Here is a 20,732-nt window from a genome sequence, read left to right as displayed (position 1 = left end):
ATAAACACAAAACCTGATCAACATTATCAGTTGAGTATTTGCAATAAATTTTGATGATTGGAAACTCAAATTAAGTAAAATGTTACCACTCCCCAATTCCATTATTTTTCATTAACTGACTTCTATTTTATAACATTAAAAAGTATTACACTGTTATTATTATATCCTGAATTTATCAGTAAAAAGTTTGTAGTAAGTTTTTCTCTCTCATGTAAGTATCTACATGATTTTGCCTATTGGCCCGCAAAGACTGAAATACTTATGATTGGGCCCTTTTCAGAAAAGTTTGAGAACCCAGATTCTAAAGTAGTGCTTCTCAAACATGAGTGCACATAATAATTACCTCAGGGTCTTGTTAAAATGCAGATTCTGATTTGGTAGGTTTGGCATGGGACCTAAGATATTGCATTTCTTATAAGCATCTGAGGTGAGAATAGATGCTACTGGTCATTGACTGCATTTTGGGAAACAAGGCTTTAGTATTCAAGGTTACATTTTTATTTAGATAAGTGCACTAATATTTGTTATGCATCTATTATTTGTTATGAATTATACCAGGGGTTCTTGGATATATTGCTATTAAAATGTCATAAAAACTTGTTAGAAGGTGTTAAGGACTATAATGAGGTTGGGACCCCTAGTAAGGAGTTTTGGTTAGAAACTAGTTGTTTGTTTGTTTGCTTTTCCTTGAGTGTATAGCTTCCTGTAGGCCTCATGGGGAAGTGTTGAGGTCTAGAGGAAGCTATATATCTAAGAAACAAAAACAATCGGAAACAAAATACATTATTAGTTGGTCAGGGTCAAAGCAGGGACTTAGGTTCTCATCTTCCTTGCTAAATTTCAGTGGGCCATCAACCCATTACTAAGCCAAAGAGTAGAAATAGTATAGCACATAAATGTTTTGCAAATATTTTCTTCCTGTCTCTTGCTTGCCTTTTAATTTTTATGTTAAAATTTGAAGTCCTTTTTATTTATTTTTAAAAAATTATTTGTAAGAATTGTGATAAGGTGTACATAATATAATATTTACCATTTTAACCATTTTTTAGGTGTACAGCTCAGTGCCATTAAGTACATTCACATTGTTGTACCATCATCACCAACATCCATCTCCAGAACTTTTCTGTCTTCCCTAGTTGAAACTCTGTATCCATTGATCACTTAACTCCTCCTTCCACCATGGCCCTCTCCCTCTGGCAACCACCATCTACTTTCTGTGTCTGTGAATTTTACTATTTAGGAACCTCATATAAATGGAATTACATAGTATTTGTCCTTTTGTGTTTGGCTTATTTCACTTCATTTTCTGGATCATATGGTAATTCTATGTTTAATTTTTTAAGGAACTGCTATATGGTTTTCCATAGTGGCCGCACCAGTTTATATTCCCACTAGCCATGCACAAGGGTTCAAATTTCTCCATATCCTTTGTAATGCTTGCTATTTTCTCTTTTATCGTAATAAGCATCCTAATGCATGTGAAGTGCTACTTCATTGTGGTTTTGATTTGCCTTTCCCTAATGGTTGATATTGAACCTCTTTTCATGTACTTACTGGCCAGTTGTATTTCTTTGAAGAAATGTTTATTCATATCCTTTGCCCATTTTTAAAATTGGGTTCTTTGTTTTTTGTTGTTGGGCTGTTTGTTTTTTGTTGAGTTGTAGGATTTATTTCTGGATATTAGTCCTTTATGAGGTATATGATTTGCAGATAATTTTCTCCCATTCTGTTGGTTGTTTTTTTGGCTTTTTTGATAGTGTCCTTTGATACACAAAAGTTTTAAAATTTTTTTTTTTTCAACGTTTTTTATTTATTTTTGGGACAGAGAGAGACAGAGCATGAACGGGGGAGGGGCAGAGAGAGAGGGAGACACAGAATCGGAAACAGGCTCCAGGCTCTGGGCCATCAGCCCAGAGCCCGACGCGGGGCTCGAACTCACGGACCGCGAGATTGTGACCTGGCTGATGTCGGACGCTTAACCGACTGCACCACCCAGGCGCCCCGATACACAAAAGTTTTTAATTTTGATGAATTACAACTTACCTATTTTTTCTTTTGTTGCCTGTGCTTTTGGTTTCGTATCTGAGAAATCACTGACAAATCCAAGATCATGGTGCTTTCCCCTGTTTTCTTCTAAGAATCTATAGTTTTAGGTCTGTATATGCAAATGTGAGATCCCTTGGATATCAAGAAGGAATAGGATGAAAAGCAAAAATTGAAGGCTTTAGCTTTTTAAACATAGTTACCTTTTTGAGTTGAAAGAAAGAAGAGTGGGCAGGAAAGATATATTTAGGTACAGAGATGCAAGTAAACATGGTAGGATAGTCCTTATCCATCTAGTCTTATGTCCAGATAAAGATGAAAGGTAAGGAAAGGAATTTTAAAAGATAAGATCTATAGGAATAATTGTTAGCCTTTAAGATAGAGGAATGCCAGAGTATGTGGAAGGGGTCTAGAGTAGTTTGAAAATGTCCACATGTGATTTGGGATTCTTTTTTTTTTTTTTAATTTTTTTTTTTCAACGTTTATTTATTTTTGGGACAGAGAGAGACAGAGCATGAACGGGGGAGGGGCAGAGAGAGAGGGAGACACAGAATCGGAAACAGGCTCCAGGCTCTGAGCCATCAGCCCAGAGCCCGACGCGGGGCTCGAACTCACGGACCGCGAGATCGTGACCTGGCTGAAGTCGGACGCTTAACCGACTGCGCCACCCAGGCGCCCCTGGGATTCTGATAGTATTTTCCTTGTTCCTGTTGAGAACCACTCATTTAATATTAGTTCTAAGGTTTTATCAGTAGAGAATTGACAGACATAAATAAAAGAATTTTACAAGTTTAATTGCACTTTAGTTAGAGTTTGTGGTGCTTTAGTCTACATACTAACAATTGCATGAGGATGTTAATTTTTCCCCCTTAATTCTCCAGTGATTGTTTAGTAATAGATGTTACTTCAATGATCTTTTTAATATATGTATGTTTTTCATGTACTTGATAGAAACTGAAAACTATCCAATGTCCAAAAAATCTTTGCGATGTGACAGTCAAAAGAATTCTTCCCAGTTGAAAATATAGTCAGATATAAGGTATATATAAACAAAATAATTACTAATGTTACTTAGTGTCAAAATTCTGTATAAGCTAAGAATAGAGAGATTTTACTAGGAGGGTGGTGTTTTCAGACTGTGGACCCATGGTCCATTAATGGCTCATGAAATCAATTTAATAGCTCACAACCAGTGTTTTCTCTTTTCTAATAGACAAATAGTAATTGAGTGCACTGCATGTGGTAAGAAGTATTTGTAGAATTTTTTAAAAAGTATATTTATTTATTTTGAGAGAGAGAGAGAGAATATGAATGAATCCCAAGCAGGTGCCACGCTGTCAGTGCAGAGCCTGACGTGGGGCTCAACCTCACGAACTGTGAGAGCATGACCTGAGCTGAGATTGAGTCAGACACTTAACCAACTGAGCCATGTAGGCACCCCCGGAATTTTTCAATATATGTATGTATATGTCTGTGTACTGATGTGTGGAAAATATATTTCTAACTGTGGATTGCAGTCAAAATTGTTGGAAATCCACTGTGGATTGTTTTGTTAAATGAGTGTGGGACAGGACAAAAATTTTAAAGTTTCTCTCATCTGTTTGTAGAATGGATTCATTAAGTTTGTATTGACATCTCAACTAACCATGTCTATGTATTTGTGTTTGTGTGTATACGAAGATATATATGTGTATGTTTTTTTTTTGTTTTTTGTTTTTCCTAATAGTTGCAATGGATGAGCTTCATAGTCTGGATCCAAGAAGGCAAGAATTATTGGAAGCTAGATTTACAGGAGTTGCAAGTGGGAGCACTGGAAGCACTGGCAGTTGCAGTGTTGGAGCAAAAGTGAGTAAGATTGTAATCTTCATTTGACATTCTTTCCTTGTATTAAATGATCTAAAATATATTTTGTAAAGGATCCCTACATATGTGCTTAAAAGCAAATTATTACTTACTGTAATTTTTATAATGTATACGGAAAAAGTATAAATCTGATTTTTAATACAGCATAACATGCTTTGGGGGCATTATGTTATATATATATAATATATATGTGTATACATAATATGTATGTGTATATAATATATATGTGTTAATATGTATACATTAATATATGTTGTTATAGCTTAATAGGTTTCAGGAGTAAAAATGAGTTTAGTAGATTGTAGTTCTTTTCTCCCATTATATAATTTTTATTTTTCCTGTCCTTTATCTCTTCCTTGCCCCTGTCACCCTTGTTCCTGTCTGTATATGTTCTTATTTGTACAGCAGATAATACAAATAAGTGTATCTGGGGACGCCTGGGTGGCTTAGTCAGTTAAGCATCCAACTTCGGCTCAGGTCACGACTTGCAGTCTGTGAGTTTGAGCCCTGCGTCAGGCTCTGTGCTGACAGCTCAGAGCCTGGAGCCTGCTTCAAATTCTGTGTCTCCTTCTCTCTCTCTGTCCCTTCCCCACTTGTGTGTTCTTTCTCTCTCTCTCTCTCTCTCTCAAAAATAAACAAACATTAAAAAAAAATTAAGTGTATCTGTTCGGCCTTCCAGTGATAGACATCAGGTTGTCTTCAGCTCCCCATTACCTCACACGGTAGTAACTTTAATGTACTTGTTCTCTTATGGACCTTTCTGATCATTTATTGAGGTTATGTTCCCAGGAGCAGAACTGCTCTGTCATAGGGTATGTATAGAGTTAAGTTGAATAAATAGTATAAGATTGCTATTCAGAGCAGTTGTATACAACTAATCTGCACTTTCAACAGAATGCATGAGCATTTATATAACCCTACATCTCAGAAACATTTGGCATTATCTGGATTCTTCATTTTTGATAGTGTTGAACAGGTATCTCAATAGTATCTCATTTTTTCACTAATACCACCAGTTATTTTGAACATTTCTTTTATATGCTTGTTGGCTTTTTGGGAGTCTCTTATAAATTGTTCCAATAAGGATTAGTGATTACTTTTTCAAACTGAACTGATTTTCCCATGTTCTTTGTATATTCTACATAGCAATTCCACGTTAGTTGTATACAGTGCAGATAACATTTCCCATTTTGTCATGTCTATCAACTTTGTTCATGGTATCCAGCATTGTATAGGATCATTGTAGAGGATTCTTTAATTTTGTTATAATCAAACTTACCAATTTTTTTTTTGCCTTAGAGCCTATAACTGTAAAGTTTTAAATAGCTGTTGGTATACTACGAAAAATAGTCCTCATCATGAACCATCCGGTCAAATAGGTCCTTTTGCTATTTTTACATTTTAAGTTATTTTGCTATTAATTTATAGCAGGAATAAAAGTATAATGAAAAACAACTTTATTAGAAATTTCAATAAGAATTTAAACATACTAAAAAGCTCTTTGTGTCAAGTAAATCTTGGTGCACAAGCAGCACAGGCATCATAAAGGATGAAGGATATTGTCATGCATCCTTTGAGCATGAAGTGGTCCACGTTCCTGTAGAAGAATATTATATGATGAAATTCTTCAGTTAAATGACTGATGAAAATTCTGTTTCCTTTTTTTCCTTAGAAATGTGTTATCTGATTCATTGATTCTTGAATTTGGGAAAATTCATCTCGGGTAATAACATTCGATGACTGAGATTTTATATGGTCATTGCCATCAGTTTTAGAATCTAGAGGTGTTATCTCTTTGTTTTCTGATTTGTCTTATAATTAATTATAAAATGTCTTCTGTCATTTTCTTCTCTTGACCATCTTGGGTGGAAGATGAAAATTTCTTGATTCTCCACTGGAGTCAGTGCAATCTAAAATCAGTCTGCAGTGATGTCTCCAGTCTTTCATCCGTTCTTGGAAGATGGTGCAGTACTTTGGGCAAGACAAGAAGATAACTGAAAGATGATAATTTATTTCACTATTGCGTCACTCTTTTAGGTCATTAACTCTGTATTGTTTTTCTATTTCTACCGTAAAAAATTACCAGAGTTGCTTAAAACAACAGACATTTATTTTCTTAAAAGTTGTGAAGGTCAGAAGTCTGACTGGTCTCATAGGGTTAGAATCAAGGTGTGTGGAGGACTGGATTCCTTCTCTGGAGGCTCTAGGTGGGGATAATTTTCCCTGCCTTTTCTAGCTTCTAGAGCCTGCCTAAATTTCTTGGCTGGTGGTCTCCTTCCTCCATCTTCAAAGCCAGCAGTCATACATCTCTCACTGTTCTTTGGAAGTCACATCTCCCTCTGATCAGTCTTGAAAGGTTCTTCACTTAAGTATTCATGTGATTAGAATTGGGCTCATGCCCATCTGGATAGTCTGGCGTAATTTCCCCAATTCAAAGTTCTTACCCTTACATGTACAAAGTCCTTTTTGCCATATAAGGTAACATTCACAGGTTGTAGGGATTAGGGTGTGAGCATCATTGGAGGTTCATTATTCTGCCTATCGTATCATCATTCTATTTTTTTAATGATTTTTGGTTGTTTTAGCATAGTTGGGAATAATTGATGAACAATGATGAGTAATGATGAAGTAATTCGAGGATGATGTAATAACAAAATATAGGAAAAATTAGATCCATAAGATCACATAATGTATTTTAAATTTGTGAAAAGGTCCATTGGATGTTTGGTGATTAATGACCAGATAGAATGCATTTTATTCTATTAAAAATAAATTTTATTTTTATGCTTTGGATGAGCTCTAAGAAAGAATAAAAGTCCCAAAGTACCAATTTTTACAAATAGCTAGAATTACTCAAAAAAAGCTCAAACACTGAAATTGGGTCCAGTGGACCATGAGGTATTTTAAGAGTTAAATACATCTTCCCCACCCCTGGGCTACAAAGATAATTCTACAGATTCTTCTGTTAATTTTATAGTTTTACTGTCATATTTGCACTTTAGGCCCTATCTTTTATATAGTATTGATAGGGACCCAGTTTTATTTTTCACCATCTAGTGAACCAGTTTTCTCCACAAGACTTCTTAAATCATCCGTATTTTTCCATTGATTGGTGATGCCACCATTATCGTGTATGTTAAGTTGCCATGTCTTTAGGTGGATCTGTCTGAGGTTTCTCTTACATTCTAGTGGTCTGTGTTCCTGTCCCAGTATCACATTAAAAAAAAATACTGTTGTATTTTTGTATGTTTTTTTTTATATGGTAAAGCAAGTCTCTTCTTTAATCTTCTTTTTGAAGGTTGAGTTAGTTATTTATGGATCTTTATTCCCTCATAAAAAATTTGAGTATCTCTTCACTTGCTTGTTGACATTTGGGAATTTTTATATAATGGTTTATTTGTATTTTTATCCTTAAAAGATTCAAGTAGAATTCTTATTTTGAATACATTGAATTTATAGATTAATTGAGGGAGGAAAGAGAAAGAGTAAAGAGAAAGAGGGAGAGAGAGAATCCTAAGAGGGCTCTGCACTGTCAGCGTGGAGCCCATTGGGGGCCTCAAACTTAGGAATTGTGAGATCATGACCTGAGCTGAAGTTGGATTGATTAACCAACTGAGCCACCCAGGTGACCTTGGAGGTTTTTGAGTTTTATAGCTTGGTCTTGTACGTAGCAGTCTTGTTGTTGTTGTTGTTGTTGTTTTGTTTTTTTGTTTTTTTTTTTTTTTGGTTGTAACAGTTTGTTGATTCTCTAACAAATAATATTCTTTCAAAAATCATTTTATTTCTTACACCTCATATATGTATTTTTTTCTTTTTATTGGTCAGGGCCTTCAGAAATGGAAATCCTCTATATTGTTTTGAGTGGTATTTATACCACATAAGCAGCTGTCAAATCTGAAAGGAAGGAAAAGCTTTATTTGTAATTTTCAAAATATTGTAAGCAACCCAAATGTTCCTCATCTAAGAAATGGATTAAAAAGTGTGATATATATATTTGTACAATGGAATACTATTTAGCAGTTGATGACGACCTGCAACAACATGGATGAATCTCAAATGGATGCATTATGCTGACTTTTAAAAGAAGCCAGATTCAAAAGGCTACATATTATAATGCTTATTCTACTTTCTTTTTTTTTTTTTTTTTTAAGTAAGCTCTATCCCCAATGTGGGGCTCACACTCACAATCCCAAGATGAAGAGTCACATGCTCCAACTACTGAGCTAGCCAGGTGCCCCACCTTTATTTCCTTTTTAACACAAGCGTTATTAATGTGGGATGTTTTAAGCTATTCTTTTGTTGCGGATTTCTAATTTATTGCATTACATTTTGAAAATACAGTTTTTATGACATTAATTCTTGAAGTGCACCCTATTTTATAAACACTTCATATCTAATAACTCTTAATTTTATTTGTTCAGATCTTAGATATTTCCTTGTATTGTCAGCTTGACCTTTTCCCTGAGTGGTGTATTAAAATCATTAGCTGTATAAGGAATATAGTCAGTGGTATTGTAATAGCATTGTATGGTGACAGATGGCAGCTACACTTGTGGTGACCATAGCATAACATATAGAGTTGTCCAGTCCTATGTTGTACACCTGAAACTGATGTAACATTGTGTGTCAACTGCACTTCAATAAAAAAAAAAGATCATTAGCTGTGATTATTGATTTATGTATTTCAGCTTGCAGTTTATCAACATTTGCTTAATATTTTGAGGCTATATTTTTACATGCATACATCTTATTCTGTTCTTTTTATAACTAATTATTTTTTCCTTAATTGTTTTTTTCAAATCTTACTATTTTCGGCCTTCTTTTGGTTCATTTTTGTCTTAGATATATGGGTATATGTTTTTCTATTTTATTTTTACTCATTTTAATTGTATTTCTTTTAGACCACATGTCTTTTTTTTTTTTTTTTTTAAATGTTTGTTTAGTTTTGATAGCAGGGGAGGGGAAGAGAGAGAGGGAGACACAGAATCTGAAACAGGCTCCAGGCTCTGAGCTGTCAGCACACAGTCCAATGCGGGGCTTGAACTTATGATCCGTGAGATCATGACTTGAGCTGAAGTCAGACACTTAACCATCCAGGCACCCCAACTGCATGTCTTTTTTGATAGAATATTAGTGTTTTTACCTGTTAAATGGTGGGTTTAGTCCATTATATTTATTGTAACTATTGTTATTTTCTGACTTGGCTCTGCTGTCTATTGTCCAGTGTCTTCTAATTATACTTTACTTTTATTTCCTTCTATCCCTTGCTTTCCATTGGACAGATGGAGTTTTTCCTGATGTTTCGAGATTACATGTTCTATTTTTAGTATTATGATGATACTGTATACTCATGTGTATATTTATACTAATTATATTGTTTATATTAATTATATTTATACTCAAACTGATATTTGTGTATTCCTGCAGGATTTCCCACCCAGCCCCTATTTTTTAAATAACTTTTCACTTTGAAAAAATATTATGCCTATAGAAAATTGAAAATACCGTACAAAGAATACTTGCATATTCTTTATCCAGATTTAAGAGATGTAATCATTTTTGTGAAATTTTGCTCGTGTGTACACAAGCCCCTACCATCTTTCTCTAATATCACTGTGGTCTCTTCAGTTGAATGTGAACGGACTTTTCTCTCAGGGAGCTGTGCTTCATTTCGGTGGGGAATGGTACTTAGGAACCAAGCTAGGTATGCTTGTTGTTATGTGGTAGTCTTTTGGAAGAATGTCAGCTAATGTAGAAGGAATGTGGAATCAGGAAGTCAACATTCAGTATTCCCTAGCGTAATTATTATTTAAGGCAAGGATTATCAGTGGATGTTAAAATCATTTAGTGAAATGTTTCAGAGACTAGTGTATTTTCAGGGTCTCAAATTTCACCCTATAGATGAGTTATTTATTACAGAAGAGAAAATGGGTATTTAAAATGGAGAGATTTGTTAGTCACCACCATAATCAAGGTCAAATTTTTTATTGGTAGTGACACAGACAGTCTGACGTTAATTAGGTGCACTCTGAGGAGATGCAACAAGAGGAAGCCCTATAGTTTTCATAGTGGAATTTTCTTTCTCCATAGTGGAAAAATTTTATTTGAATTTAGTCATGATAAAATACTCCTGCAACATCCTGCTGGACAACTGGCCTGGACTCTTCAAAGTATTCAGTTCCATGAAGAATGAAGAGATGTGGAGGAACTGTTCTGTCTAGATTGATTGAAGTGAAAGAGACAGCCAGATGCAGTCTGTGAATCTGTGAATCCCAATTGGCTCCTGAATTGGGAGAAGAATAGTTATAAAGAATGTTTTTTGAGACAGCTCAGGAAATTTGAGTATGGGTTCTGTGTTGGATGATGAATTAATGTTGGCTTACTGTTCTTTGTGGGTAGCCTTCCATTTTTAAAATACCCATTTAAATTTAAAAACAAATATAGATGAAGCTACAGAATGTAAAATACTGTTGATCAATGACTGTTAACAATGATTTTATACAAATTGCTGGTGATAATGTGCCTGTGAAATGCAGTATTGTTGGGTAGGCAATTTTAATAATGGTAAACCAGGAGTTGATAATGTGGAAGTAAAAGCACAAGGATCACAATTCTGATAGTGATGGTGCTCTGGGAGAGGAGGAATGGGAGAAAGGTAAGAAAGTTGTTTAAGAGTATGGAGTAATCATAAATTTGTCTATATTGAGGTATGTTTGCTTAAAAGTAGGAAAGTAATAAGTATAGGCAACAGAGATACTGTAAATAGAACTTTTAAATTACTGTGACAGGGTGTAGAAGGTGGAATAAAAAGAAATAATCCAATAAAAGTGAGGGAGAGAGAAAAAAGAAACAACAAATTCTATTTTAAGCTATTACATAATGTGGAAAGCATAAAGCCAAGTATATATTATCACAACAAATGAGACTCCATCTATAGACTGTTGACAAGAAGCATTTCCCAAAAATGACAAAGATTGGAAATAACTGAAAAGAAGATATTTCAGATAATCGTGGAGAACAATTAAATATAAATTTGAGATCAGTTTCTCCCCAACTCGGAGCCTTCCAGAGACTTCCCATCACATTTAAAATAAAATTAAGGGGCGCCTGGGTGGCGCAGTCGGTTAAGCGTCCGACTTCAGCCAGGTCACGATCTCGCGGTCCGTGAGTTCGAGCCCTGCGTCGGGCTCTGAGCTGATGGCTCAGAGCCTGGAGCCTGTTTCCGATTCTGTGTCTCCCTCTCTCTCTCTGCCCCTCCCCCGTTCATGCTCTGTCTCTCTCTGTCCCAAAAATAAATAAACGTTGAAAAAAAAAAATTTAAAATAAAATTAAATGTCTTCATCACACTGTAATAAGACCTTCTGATCTAACTTTAGACTAAATACCTTATTCAACTAACAGCCATTCTACTATGCCCACATTGTTGTATTTGCCACTTGTCTCAAACATACTTCTCCCATCCGTCGTTCAGATGTTTGCTCAGGTGTCACCTCTTCAAAGAGGCTTTCTCTGTCTGCTCTATGTAAGAAGATAGCTATATCACTCTCCCCCTTTCTCCACCTAATTTCTAATTTTCTATTTCCTTACATACTACTAGATATTTGTTTATTGTTTGTTTCTTTTCTTGTACAGTGTTAAACTCCATAAGCCTTGGAGTTAAGTCTTTTTTTTTTTTTCATTGTTATATTTCTAGCATCAGCAATAGTACTAAGCCTATTCTTCAGGAACAAAAGCCTGAATGGTACAAAGATAGATACTCTTTAAGGACTAATAATCCATAAGGAAGATATGACAATTATAAACTTTCGCATGTCATACAGTTCTAAAAATACATGGTGAATCTATTAAAGTGTAATTATAGTGAAGGATTTTAATTCTTTTAAATTTTAAATTCTTTGAAATTTTGACTGTTCAGTTATATATATGTACATATATATGTATAGATGTGTATATGTATATATATATATATATGTATATATATATACGTGCGTGTGTGTGTGTATATACACATATATATATAACAGTAGGCTATACAGGATTTGCAGTTTGCACAATATAATCTATATGCTTGATTTGATAGATAATGAACACACATACAATAGTCCTCTTTATTTGAGGATTTTGTAATTGCAAATTCACCTACTTGCTAAAATTTATTTGTAACCTCAAAATCAAAACTCAGATTGCTTTTGCCAATCATTCAAGGACCTGTGCATGTGCAGTGTTGGAAAATTTGAGCTGCCTGAGGCTGAACAAAACAACACTCCGTGTTTCAGTTCTCATACTTTAAACAAGTGTTCTTTTCACAGTTTACTCAGTGCCATGTTTTCACTTTTTTGTGTTTTTTATTGGTAATTTTGCTGTTTAAAATGGCCCCCAGGGGTAGTATTGCTGAGTTGCTATCTAGTGTTCTAAGCACAAGAAGGCTGTGATATGCCCTAGGGACAAAATACATGTGTTATTATGTAAGCTTTGTTCAAGCATGAGTTATAGTACTGTTAGCTGTGAATTCAGTGTGAATGAATCAACAATATATATTAAATAAGGCATCTTAAAACAGAAACACACTTTTATACAAAACAAGATTATGTATTAATTAACAAAAAATGTGATGAGAAGCTTGCAGGACCCTAACTGTGTATTTCCCCAAGTGGCGATGATTCAGCATTCACTTAATTCAGTGTTCACAGCTAATACAAAAATTGACTGTAGAGAGAGAGAACTTTTATTCCATCATGTTCTACTTCTTTTATCTTAGCCCAAGCCTGCTTCACCTGCTTATTTTACTTGTCCCAGATCCTTATGGCATGAGTTTGTGACTCTGTTGTAGGGTTACAAATAGAAGGTAAAGGTAAACGTTATGGACTGATGTAAAAGTTATTGTGTGGCTGTCATGTCAGGAAAAGGAGCTAAATATAAAGATTTATTTTCTTATATAGTGAGGAGTCACACATGGTTTAAAGAACTTAAAAATTGTGTATATTTAAGGGTAAGGTAACCATTTGAAAAATGTAAAATAAAAAATGCGAATATATCAGGAAGAAGGGGAAGCTGTGGTGCCAGTGAACTAAATTCTTCATCATTCATGGCAGAGTCAATAAAGGACTTATTGAAATAGAGGTACATACAGTAGAATACTCTGCCCCTGTTTGAAAGAAAGAAATTAGCAAAAGAAAAAAGGAATGAAGAATTTATTATATGTTGATTAGGAATTTCCCAGTCTCTATTAAGAGAAAAGAAAGAAGTGCAGGATAGTCTGCATAATGTTATTTTTTGTATGAGAAAGAAGGAACCAAGTTTGTATGTTTGATTTGTTAGTGTAGACAGATAACCTCTAGAAAGATAATAAGAAAGTAAACTAGCCTGTTTGTATTGCTTATTCAAAAATTACATTAAAAATAGTTTTTAAAAAAATGGTTGCCTCAATATTGGGACTAGCATGGGAGGGAGAAATTTATGTTTCAGTAATGAAATTTTTTTCCATGTGCCTGTGTTGTTTTTATATTTTAAAAAATACCTCATGAGTGTTTGCCCCACCAAATCTGCTTTGAAGGCTTTGAAAGTCTGAGTGTGTGCTTGCCATGTGTGTATAACTATGTATCTGAGTATATAAGTGATTATATACTAGGTTTTACCAAGCTTTCTTCCTCCTTCTGTGTTCCTTTCTCCTCAATAATTTGAAACTTTTATAAAATCTTTTTGTATTGAGATATAATTCACATACCATAATATTGGCCCATTTTAAAGTGTACATTTCAGGGGATTTCAGTATATCACAATTATGTGGCTATCACCACTCTCTAATTCGAGAATATTTTTATCACCCAAAAAAGAAACCCCCTACACGTTAGCGGCAGTTCCCCATTCTGCTCTCCTACCCTACACTTTAGCCCCTGGCAACCATTAGTCTTACTGGTCTCTATGGGTTTGCCTCTTCTGAACATTTCATACAAATGGATTCATACAAATACAGCATTTTGTGTCTACTTTCTGTCTCTATGGACTTGCCTATTCTGAATATTTCTATAAAGGGAAATATACAATATGTACCATTTTCTGTGTGTTTTTTTTTCACCTAGCATAATGTTTTCACAGTTCATGCATATTATAGCATATATTAGTACTTAATTCCTTTTTATGACTAAATATTCCATTGCATTGATGTATTAAGTTTTGTTTATCCATTCATCAGTTGTTGGATATTTGACTTGTTTCTATTTTTTGATGTGAATAATCTTTGAATTAACACTGGTACAACTGCTTTGAAAACTCTGGTACAGGTTTTCTTCAGTTTTCTTAGGTGTATATCAAGGAGTGGAATTAAGTCACTGTGATAGTAGCATGGGAAAAGAAAAATAGACTAATGGAACAGAATGGAGTCCAGCAACAGATCCATTTATATATAGTAACTAGATATATGATAAAGGTAGTTCCACAGTGCAGTGGGGAAAGGGATAATTTTTTTTTTTTTTTTTTTTTTTTAATTTTTTTTTTCAACGTTTATTTATTTTTGGGACAGAGAGAGACAGAGCATGAATGGGGGAGGGGCAGAGAGAGAGGGAGACACAGAATCGGAAACAGGCTCCAGGCTCTGAGCCATCAGCCCAGAGCCCGAAGCGGGGCTCGAACTCACGGACCGCGAGATCGTGACCTGGCTGAAGTTGGACGCTTAACCGACTGCGCCACCCAGGCGCCCCATGGGATAGTCTTTTATAATAGATGATGGATCAGTTGAATATACATATGGAGAAAAATGATTCTTGACCCTCAACTCTTACCATCATACAAAAATCAGTAATAGGTGACTTGAAAATCTAAATATGAAAGGTAAAACAATAAATATTTAATAAGAATGACAGATTTCATAAGTGTACCACAAAAGGCACTAACCATAAAGTGAAAAGATTTAATAAATGTAACTATGTTCAAATGACACCAGTAAGATGAGTGAAGAGGCAAGTCATAGAAGATTCATACTGAGAATTATGTGAAGAATTCCTACAAACCAAGAAGAGAAAGACATGTAATCCATGGTCAGAGTTGCCAAAGCCAAATTGTTCTACCCGACCTGTAATGAAAAGTAGTAGAACTATGTACTGTTCTTCCAACCCTATATTCATTCTTCACAGAAGTGATCCTTATCTTACAGCTTTTTATCGCAGGTTTTGTTTTATTTGTATTTCTAAGTAAGGTTATATAATAAATATAGGTTCTTTGTTCTTGGTTCTTTGTCTTTTTCAGTTTTAGGTATTTAATACTTTCCTTTTGTGTGTGTGTGTGTGTGTGTGTGTGTGTGTGTGTGTGTGTGTTCACCTATTTTGAGGGAGGGAGAGCAGGCATGAGTCGGGGGAGGGGCAGAGAGAATCCCACGCAGGCTCTGCCCTGACAGCACAGAACCCAGTGCGGAGCCCCATCTCACAAACGGTGAGATCATGACCTGAGTGGAAATCAAGAGTTGGACGCTTTAACAGACTGAACCACCCAGGCATGCCTATTGACTTCGTATCATAGAAGATGAGGCATTAACTCTTTTAAATGACCCAACCCTCTACCTCTATAAAAATATTCACATTTCCCTGACTCCATCCTAACTTAGATAGACAGTACTGCAATTTTGGGATTGATTGTTATTTCATTATTTACAGTATGACTGTGTAAATTTTATTCACAGCTGTGAAGGCTCCATGATTACATTTCTTCTTTTATACAATTTTCTGTTTTCACCGGAGTTAATAGTTGATTTATATCTTTAGTTTTTTAGTATTTAGTGGAAGCATCCAAATACTCTCCAGCAGAGGTGTGCAGATCTCTCATTATTTTCACATACAAGTTTTTGTTATTATTTTTTTATTTAGACATCCTCCCTGAAATTTTGTAGCTCTTTTGTTGAGATAGTTGCTCTCTCTTCCTGCTGGATGCCTGTCATCCTGGAATCTACCTTCTTGACCATCGTGGGAATTCCATTTGTGTCTGTCCTGTGAGCTCTGCTTTCTGTATGCAATCTCTTCATCTTTCTTGGTTTACTCCTTTGCTTTGGTGGAACAGATTCTCTAGTTATTTCCTGAGGAAAGGTAAATGAGTAGGCAGATTTTTGAAACCTTGCATATTCTCTTCTTCCCTTTGGTTGTTTGCACGTAGAATTCTAGGTTGGAAATCATTTTATTAGAATTTTGAAGGTATTGTTCCATTGCCTTCTAGCTTCCAGTGTTACTGCTGAGCATTCCAATGCCATTCTGATTCCTGATCCTTTGTAAGTAACCTGTTTATTTCCCCCTAAACGCTTTTAGGATCTTGTCTTTAATCCCTGGCATTTAACATATTTTATTACAATATGTTTTGGTGTGGCTCTTCCTTGAGCCAGGTGCTTGGTCAAAAGTATGTCCTTCAATGCAGAAATTCGTGTTTTCCAGTTCTAGAAAAATTTCTTGAATTATTTCTTTGATAACTTCAGCTCCTTGATTTTCTTGTCCTTTTTTCTGGAACTCACATCATTTGAACCGGGACCTCTTGGATAGATTCTCTAGTTTTCTTTTTTCTTTGAATTTTTTTGGTCTTTTTCTGGGAGGATTGCTTCAGCTTTGTCTTTGAATCCATCCATTTTTTTCTTTCATTTTTAGCTATAGTATTTTCTTTTGCCAGGAGGGTTTTGTTTTTTTTTTTTTTTCATTTTTAGTTTGCTATCCTAGGATATTTAATAGTGGTATTATTTTTGTGTGAAGTTTATTTCTTTATTTCTTACCAGTTTCTTTATATTTTTTGTTTGTATCTCTTCACATATCTGGTGATACTGGGCTTTGTTCATGTACATGCTTTAGACACTGAAGCACATTTTATTTTTTAATGTTTATTTATTTTTGAGAGAGAGACAGAGCATGAATAGGGGAGGGGCAGAGAGAGGCAGGAGACATAGAATCAGAAGCAGGCTCCAGGCTCTGAACTGTCAGCACAGAGCCCCACATGCGGCTGGAACTCATGAACTGCAAGATCATGACCTGAGTCAAAGTTGGATGCTTAACTGACTAAGCCACCCAGGCGCCCGGGCAGTGAAACACTTTCGGGCTTTGTATGAGTAGGGAGGGTTTATTGACCGATAGGTTTTGTAGCAGGATGACATGATTGGGTCATTTTTCTGAGAGATTTTTAATTCTTCATATCTATAGGTCTTATATCTTGAGATGCTGTTTTTTTAGAGAGAAAGTCTATAGTCTTCTGTCTGTGGAGTATAAGTTTGGTTGCTAACTTTATAGAATTGAGCATGGAAAGAGGGCTAAGGGTCTCTTCAGTTAGTGTGTAGACTTGCTTTTAATACCTTCTAATTCCTCAGGTGTGCCGGATGTGCCTAAATCCATAGTTCTGGCTCATCATTTCCAGAGATTAAATCTGGCTTGCAGTATTTATGATGACGAGATAGTAGTCAGTCATACCCTTTTTTTGTCCTTATGTATACAATATGTTAGCTTTCTCTGGCTGCTTTCAACATTTTTTTCTTTCTCTTTATATATATATTTTAGGATTTTATTTTTAAGTAATCTCTGCATCTTAATGTGGGGCTCAAACTCACAACCCTGAAATCAAGAGTGGCACACTGCACCAACTGAGCCAGCCAGTGCCCCAAGATTTTTTTCTTTTTAAAAATTTTTAGTGGATTAATTTTTTATTGAGGTGTAATTGACATATCACATTATGTTAGTTTCATGCATACAACATACTTGTATATATATTATATATATATATAATATATATCATATTTGTATGTATCACAAAATGATCATCACGGTAAATCTAGTGAAAATATCACCACACAGTTACAATTCTTTTTTGGTGATGAGAACTTTTTAGAATTAATCTCTTAGCATTTTTCAAATATGGAATACAGTATTATTAACTATAGTCCCCATACTGTTCATCCCAGCACTTATTTGTTTTATAACTGGAAATTTGTATCTTTTGACTTGTTTATCCATTTCACCCACCCCCATCCCCTGCCTCTGGGAACCACTAATCTATTCTCTGTGTCTGTGTGCTTGGGTTTTAGGGGGTTTTGTTTATTTTTTAAAATTCCACATATAAGTGAGATCATAAACTTTGGTCTGCCTTTGACTTATTTCACTTAGCATATGCCCTGAAGGGTCCATCCATGTTGTTGTGAATGGCAAGATTTCTTTCCTTTTTTTTAATGGCTGAGTATATTCCCTTGTATATATATACACCACATTTTCTTTATCCAGTCTTCCATTGATGGACACTTTGGTTGCTTCCATGTCTTGGCTATTGTAAATAATGCTGTACTGAGCATGGGGTGCAGATAATTCTTTTTTTTTTTTTAACTAAAGTTTTTATTCAAATTCCAGTTAGCATACAGTCTAATATTAGTTTTAGGTGTACAATTTGGTGATTTAACACTTCCATACAACACCAAGTGCTCATCACAAGCACACTTTTTTTTTTTTTTTAATTTAAATCCAAGTTAGTTAATATGGTTTCAATAATAATGACTTCAGGAATAGAATTTAGTGATTGATCACTATGTGTCACATCCAGTGCTAATCCCAACAAGTGTCCTCCTTAATGCCCCTTGCCCATTCCTCCACCCAACACCCCTCCAGCAACCCTCAGTTTATTCTGTGTAATTTAAGAGTCTCTTATGGTTTATCTCCCTATTTTACATTTTTTGCTTCCCTTCCCTTATGTTCATCTGTTTTGTATCTTAAATTCCATATATGAGTGAAGTCATATATTTGTCTTTCTTTGACAAATAACACATTAGCATAATACACTTTAATTCCATTCTTGCAAATGGCAAGAATTGGTCACTGAGTAATATTCCATTGTATATATGTCACATTTTCTTTATCCATTCATCATTCGATGGACATTTGGGCTCTTTCCATACTTTGGCTGTTGTCAGAATTACTGCTATAAACGTTGGGGTGCATGTGCCCCTTCAAAACAGCACACCTGTATCCTTTGGTAAATACCTAGTAGTGCAATTGCTGGGTTGTAAAATAACTCTATTTTTAATTTTTTGAGGAACCTCCATACTGTTTTTCCAGAGTGGCTGCATCGGTTTGCAGTCCCACCAGCAGTGCAAAAGGGTTCCTCTTTCTCTGCATCCTTGCCAACATCTGTTGTTGCCAGAGTTGTTAATGTTAGCCATCCTGACAGGTGTGAGGTGGTATCTCATTGTAGTTTTGTTTGGTGTTTCCCTGATGATAAGTGATGTTGAGCATCTTTTCATGTGTCTGTTAGCCATCTGGATGTCTTCTTTGGAAAAGTGTCTATTCATGTCTTTTGCCCATTTCTTCACTGGATTATTTGTTTTCTTTGGGTGTTGAATTTGATAAGTTCTTTATAGATTTGGATACTAACCCTTTATCTTACATGTCATTTACAAATACCTTCTCTCAGTCTGTTGGTTGCTTTTCAGTTTTGCTGATCAGATAACTTTTTGCATTAGTGTTTGATTTTCATTGGATGAATACCCAGAAGTGGAATTGCTGGATCGTATGGTAATTATATATATATATATATATATATATAATATATATATATATATATATTTAAGTTTATTTATTTATTTTGAGAGAGAGAGAGTGAGTGGGCAGATGCGAGAACAGGGGAGGGGCAGAGAGAGAAGAGGAGAGAGAGAATCCCAAGCATGCCCTGTGTTGTCAGTGTAGAGCCCAACATAGGGCTCAATCCCATGAACTGTAAGATCATGATCTGAGCCAAAATCAAGAGCTGGGAGCTTAACTGACTGAGCCATCCAGGTGCCCCTGGTAATTGTATTTTTTAATATTTTTGAGAAACCTCCATACTTGTCTCTTTTTTTTCCTTAAGTTTATTTAAGTAATCTCTGTACCCAGTGTAGCGTTCGAACTCTTAACCCTGAGATCTTGAGCTGCATGCTCCACTGACTGAGTCATCCAGTTACCTTACTCCATACTATTTTCCATAGTGGCTGTACTAGTTTATGTTCCTCTCCTCTTTCATTCTTGATTTTATTTATTTGGGTCCTTTCCTTTTTCTTTTTGATCAAACTGGCCAGTGGTTTATCAATTTTGTTAATTCTTTCAAAGAACCAGCTTCTGGTTTCATTGATCTGTTCTACTGGGGTTTTTTGGTTTCGATAGCATTAATTTCTACTCTGATCTTTATTATTTCCTGTCTTCTGCTGGTTTTGAGTTTTATTTGCTGTTCTTTTTACAGCTCTTTAAGGCATAAGGTTAGGTTGTGTACCTGAGATCTTTCTTCCTTCTTTAGGAAGGCCTGGATTGCTATATATTTCCCTCTTATGACCGCCTTGGCTGCGTCCCAGAGGTTTTGGGTTGTGGTGTTATCATTTTCATTGGCATCCATGAACTTTTTAATTTCCTCTTTAACTTCTTGATTAGCCCATTCATGCTTTTTTTTTTTTTAATGTTTTTTTAAATTTATTTTTGAGACAGAGCATGAGCAGGGGAGGGGCAGAGAGAGGGGGAGACACAGAATCTGAAGCAGGCTCCAGGCTCCGAGCTGTCAGCACAGAGCCCGACGCGGGGCTCGAACTCACGGAGTGTGAGATCATGACCTGAGCGGAAGTTGGACGCTCAATGACTGAGCCACCCAGGCGCCCCGCCCATTCATTCTTTAGTAGGATGTTCTTTAGTCTCCAAGTATTTGTTACCTTTCCAAATTTTTTCTTGTGGTTGATTTTGAATTTCATAGTGTTGTGGTCTGAAAATATGCACAGTATGATCTCGATCTTTCTGTACTTGTTGAGAGATGATTTGTGTCCCAGTATGTGGTCTGTTGTGGAGAACATTCCATGTGCACTGGAGAAGAAT

The 20,732-nt window shown here is 35.4% G+C and overlaps 1 protein-coding gene across 2 annotated transcripts in view; it reads left to right on the top strand.

Annotated features, from left to right (window-relative positions):
- TLK1 (tousled like kinase 1) overlaps positions 1-20,732 on the top strand; it is a 147,657-nt gene that overhangs the window by 37,727 nt on the left and 89,198 nt on the right. For both annotated transcript variants that reach the window (XM_030323584.1, XM_030323582.1), the window contains exon 2: positions 3,770-3,888. In XM_030323584.1, coding sequence (XP_030179444.1) covers positions 3,775-3,888 — 114 coding nt within the window. In that variant the 5' untranslated portion in view covers positions 3,770-3,774. The remainder of the gene's footprint in view (positions 1-3,769; positions 3,889-20,732) is intronic.

This window comes from Lynx canadensis, chromosome C1 (genome assembly GCF_007474595.2).
Source record: "Lynx canadensis isolate LIC74 chromosome C1, mLynCan4.pri.v2, whole genome shotgun sequence".
Lineage (NCBI taxonomy): Eukaryota > Metazoa > Chordata > Mammalia > Carnivora > Felidae > Lynx > Lynx canadensis.
Note: the sequence above shows the minus strand (reverse complement) of the source record. Positions and strands in the feature narration are given on the sequence as shown.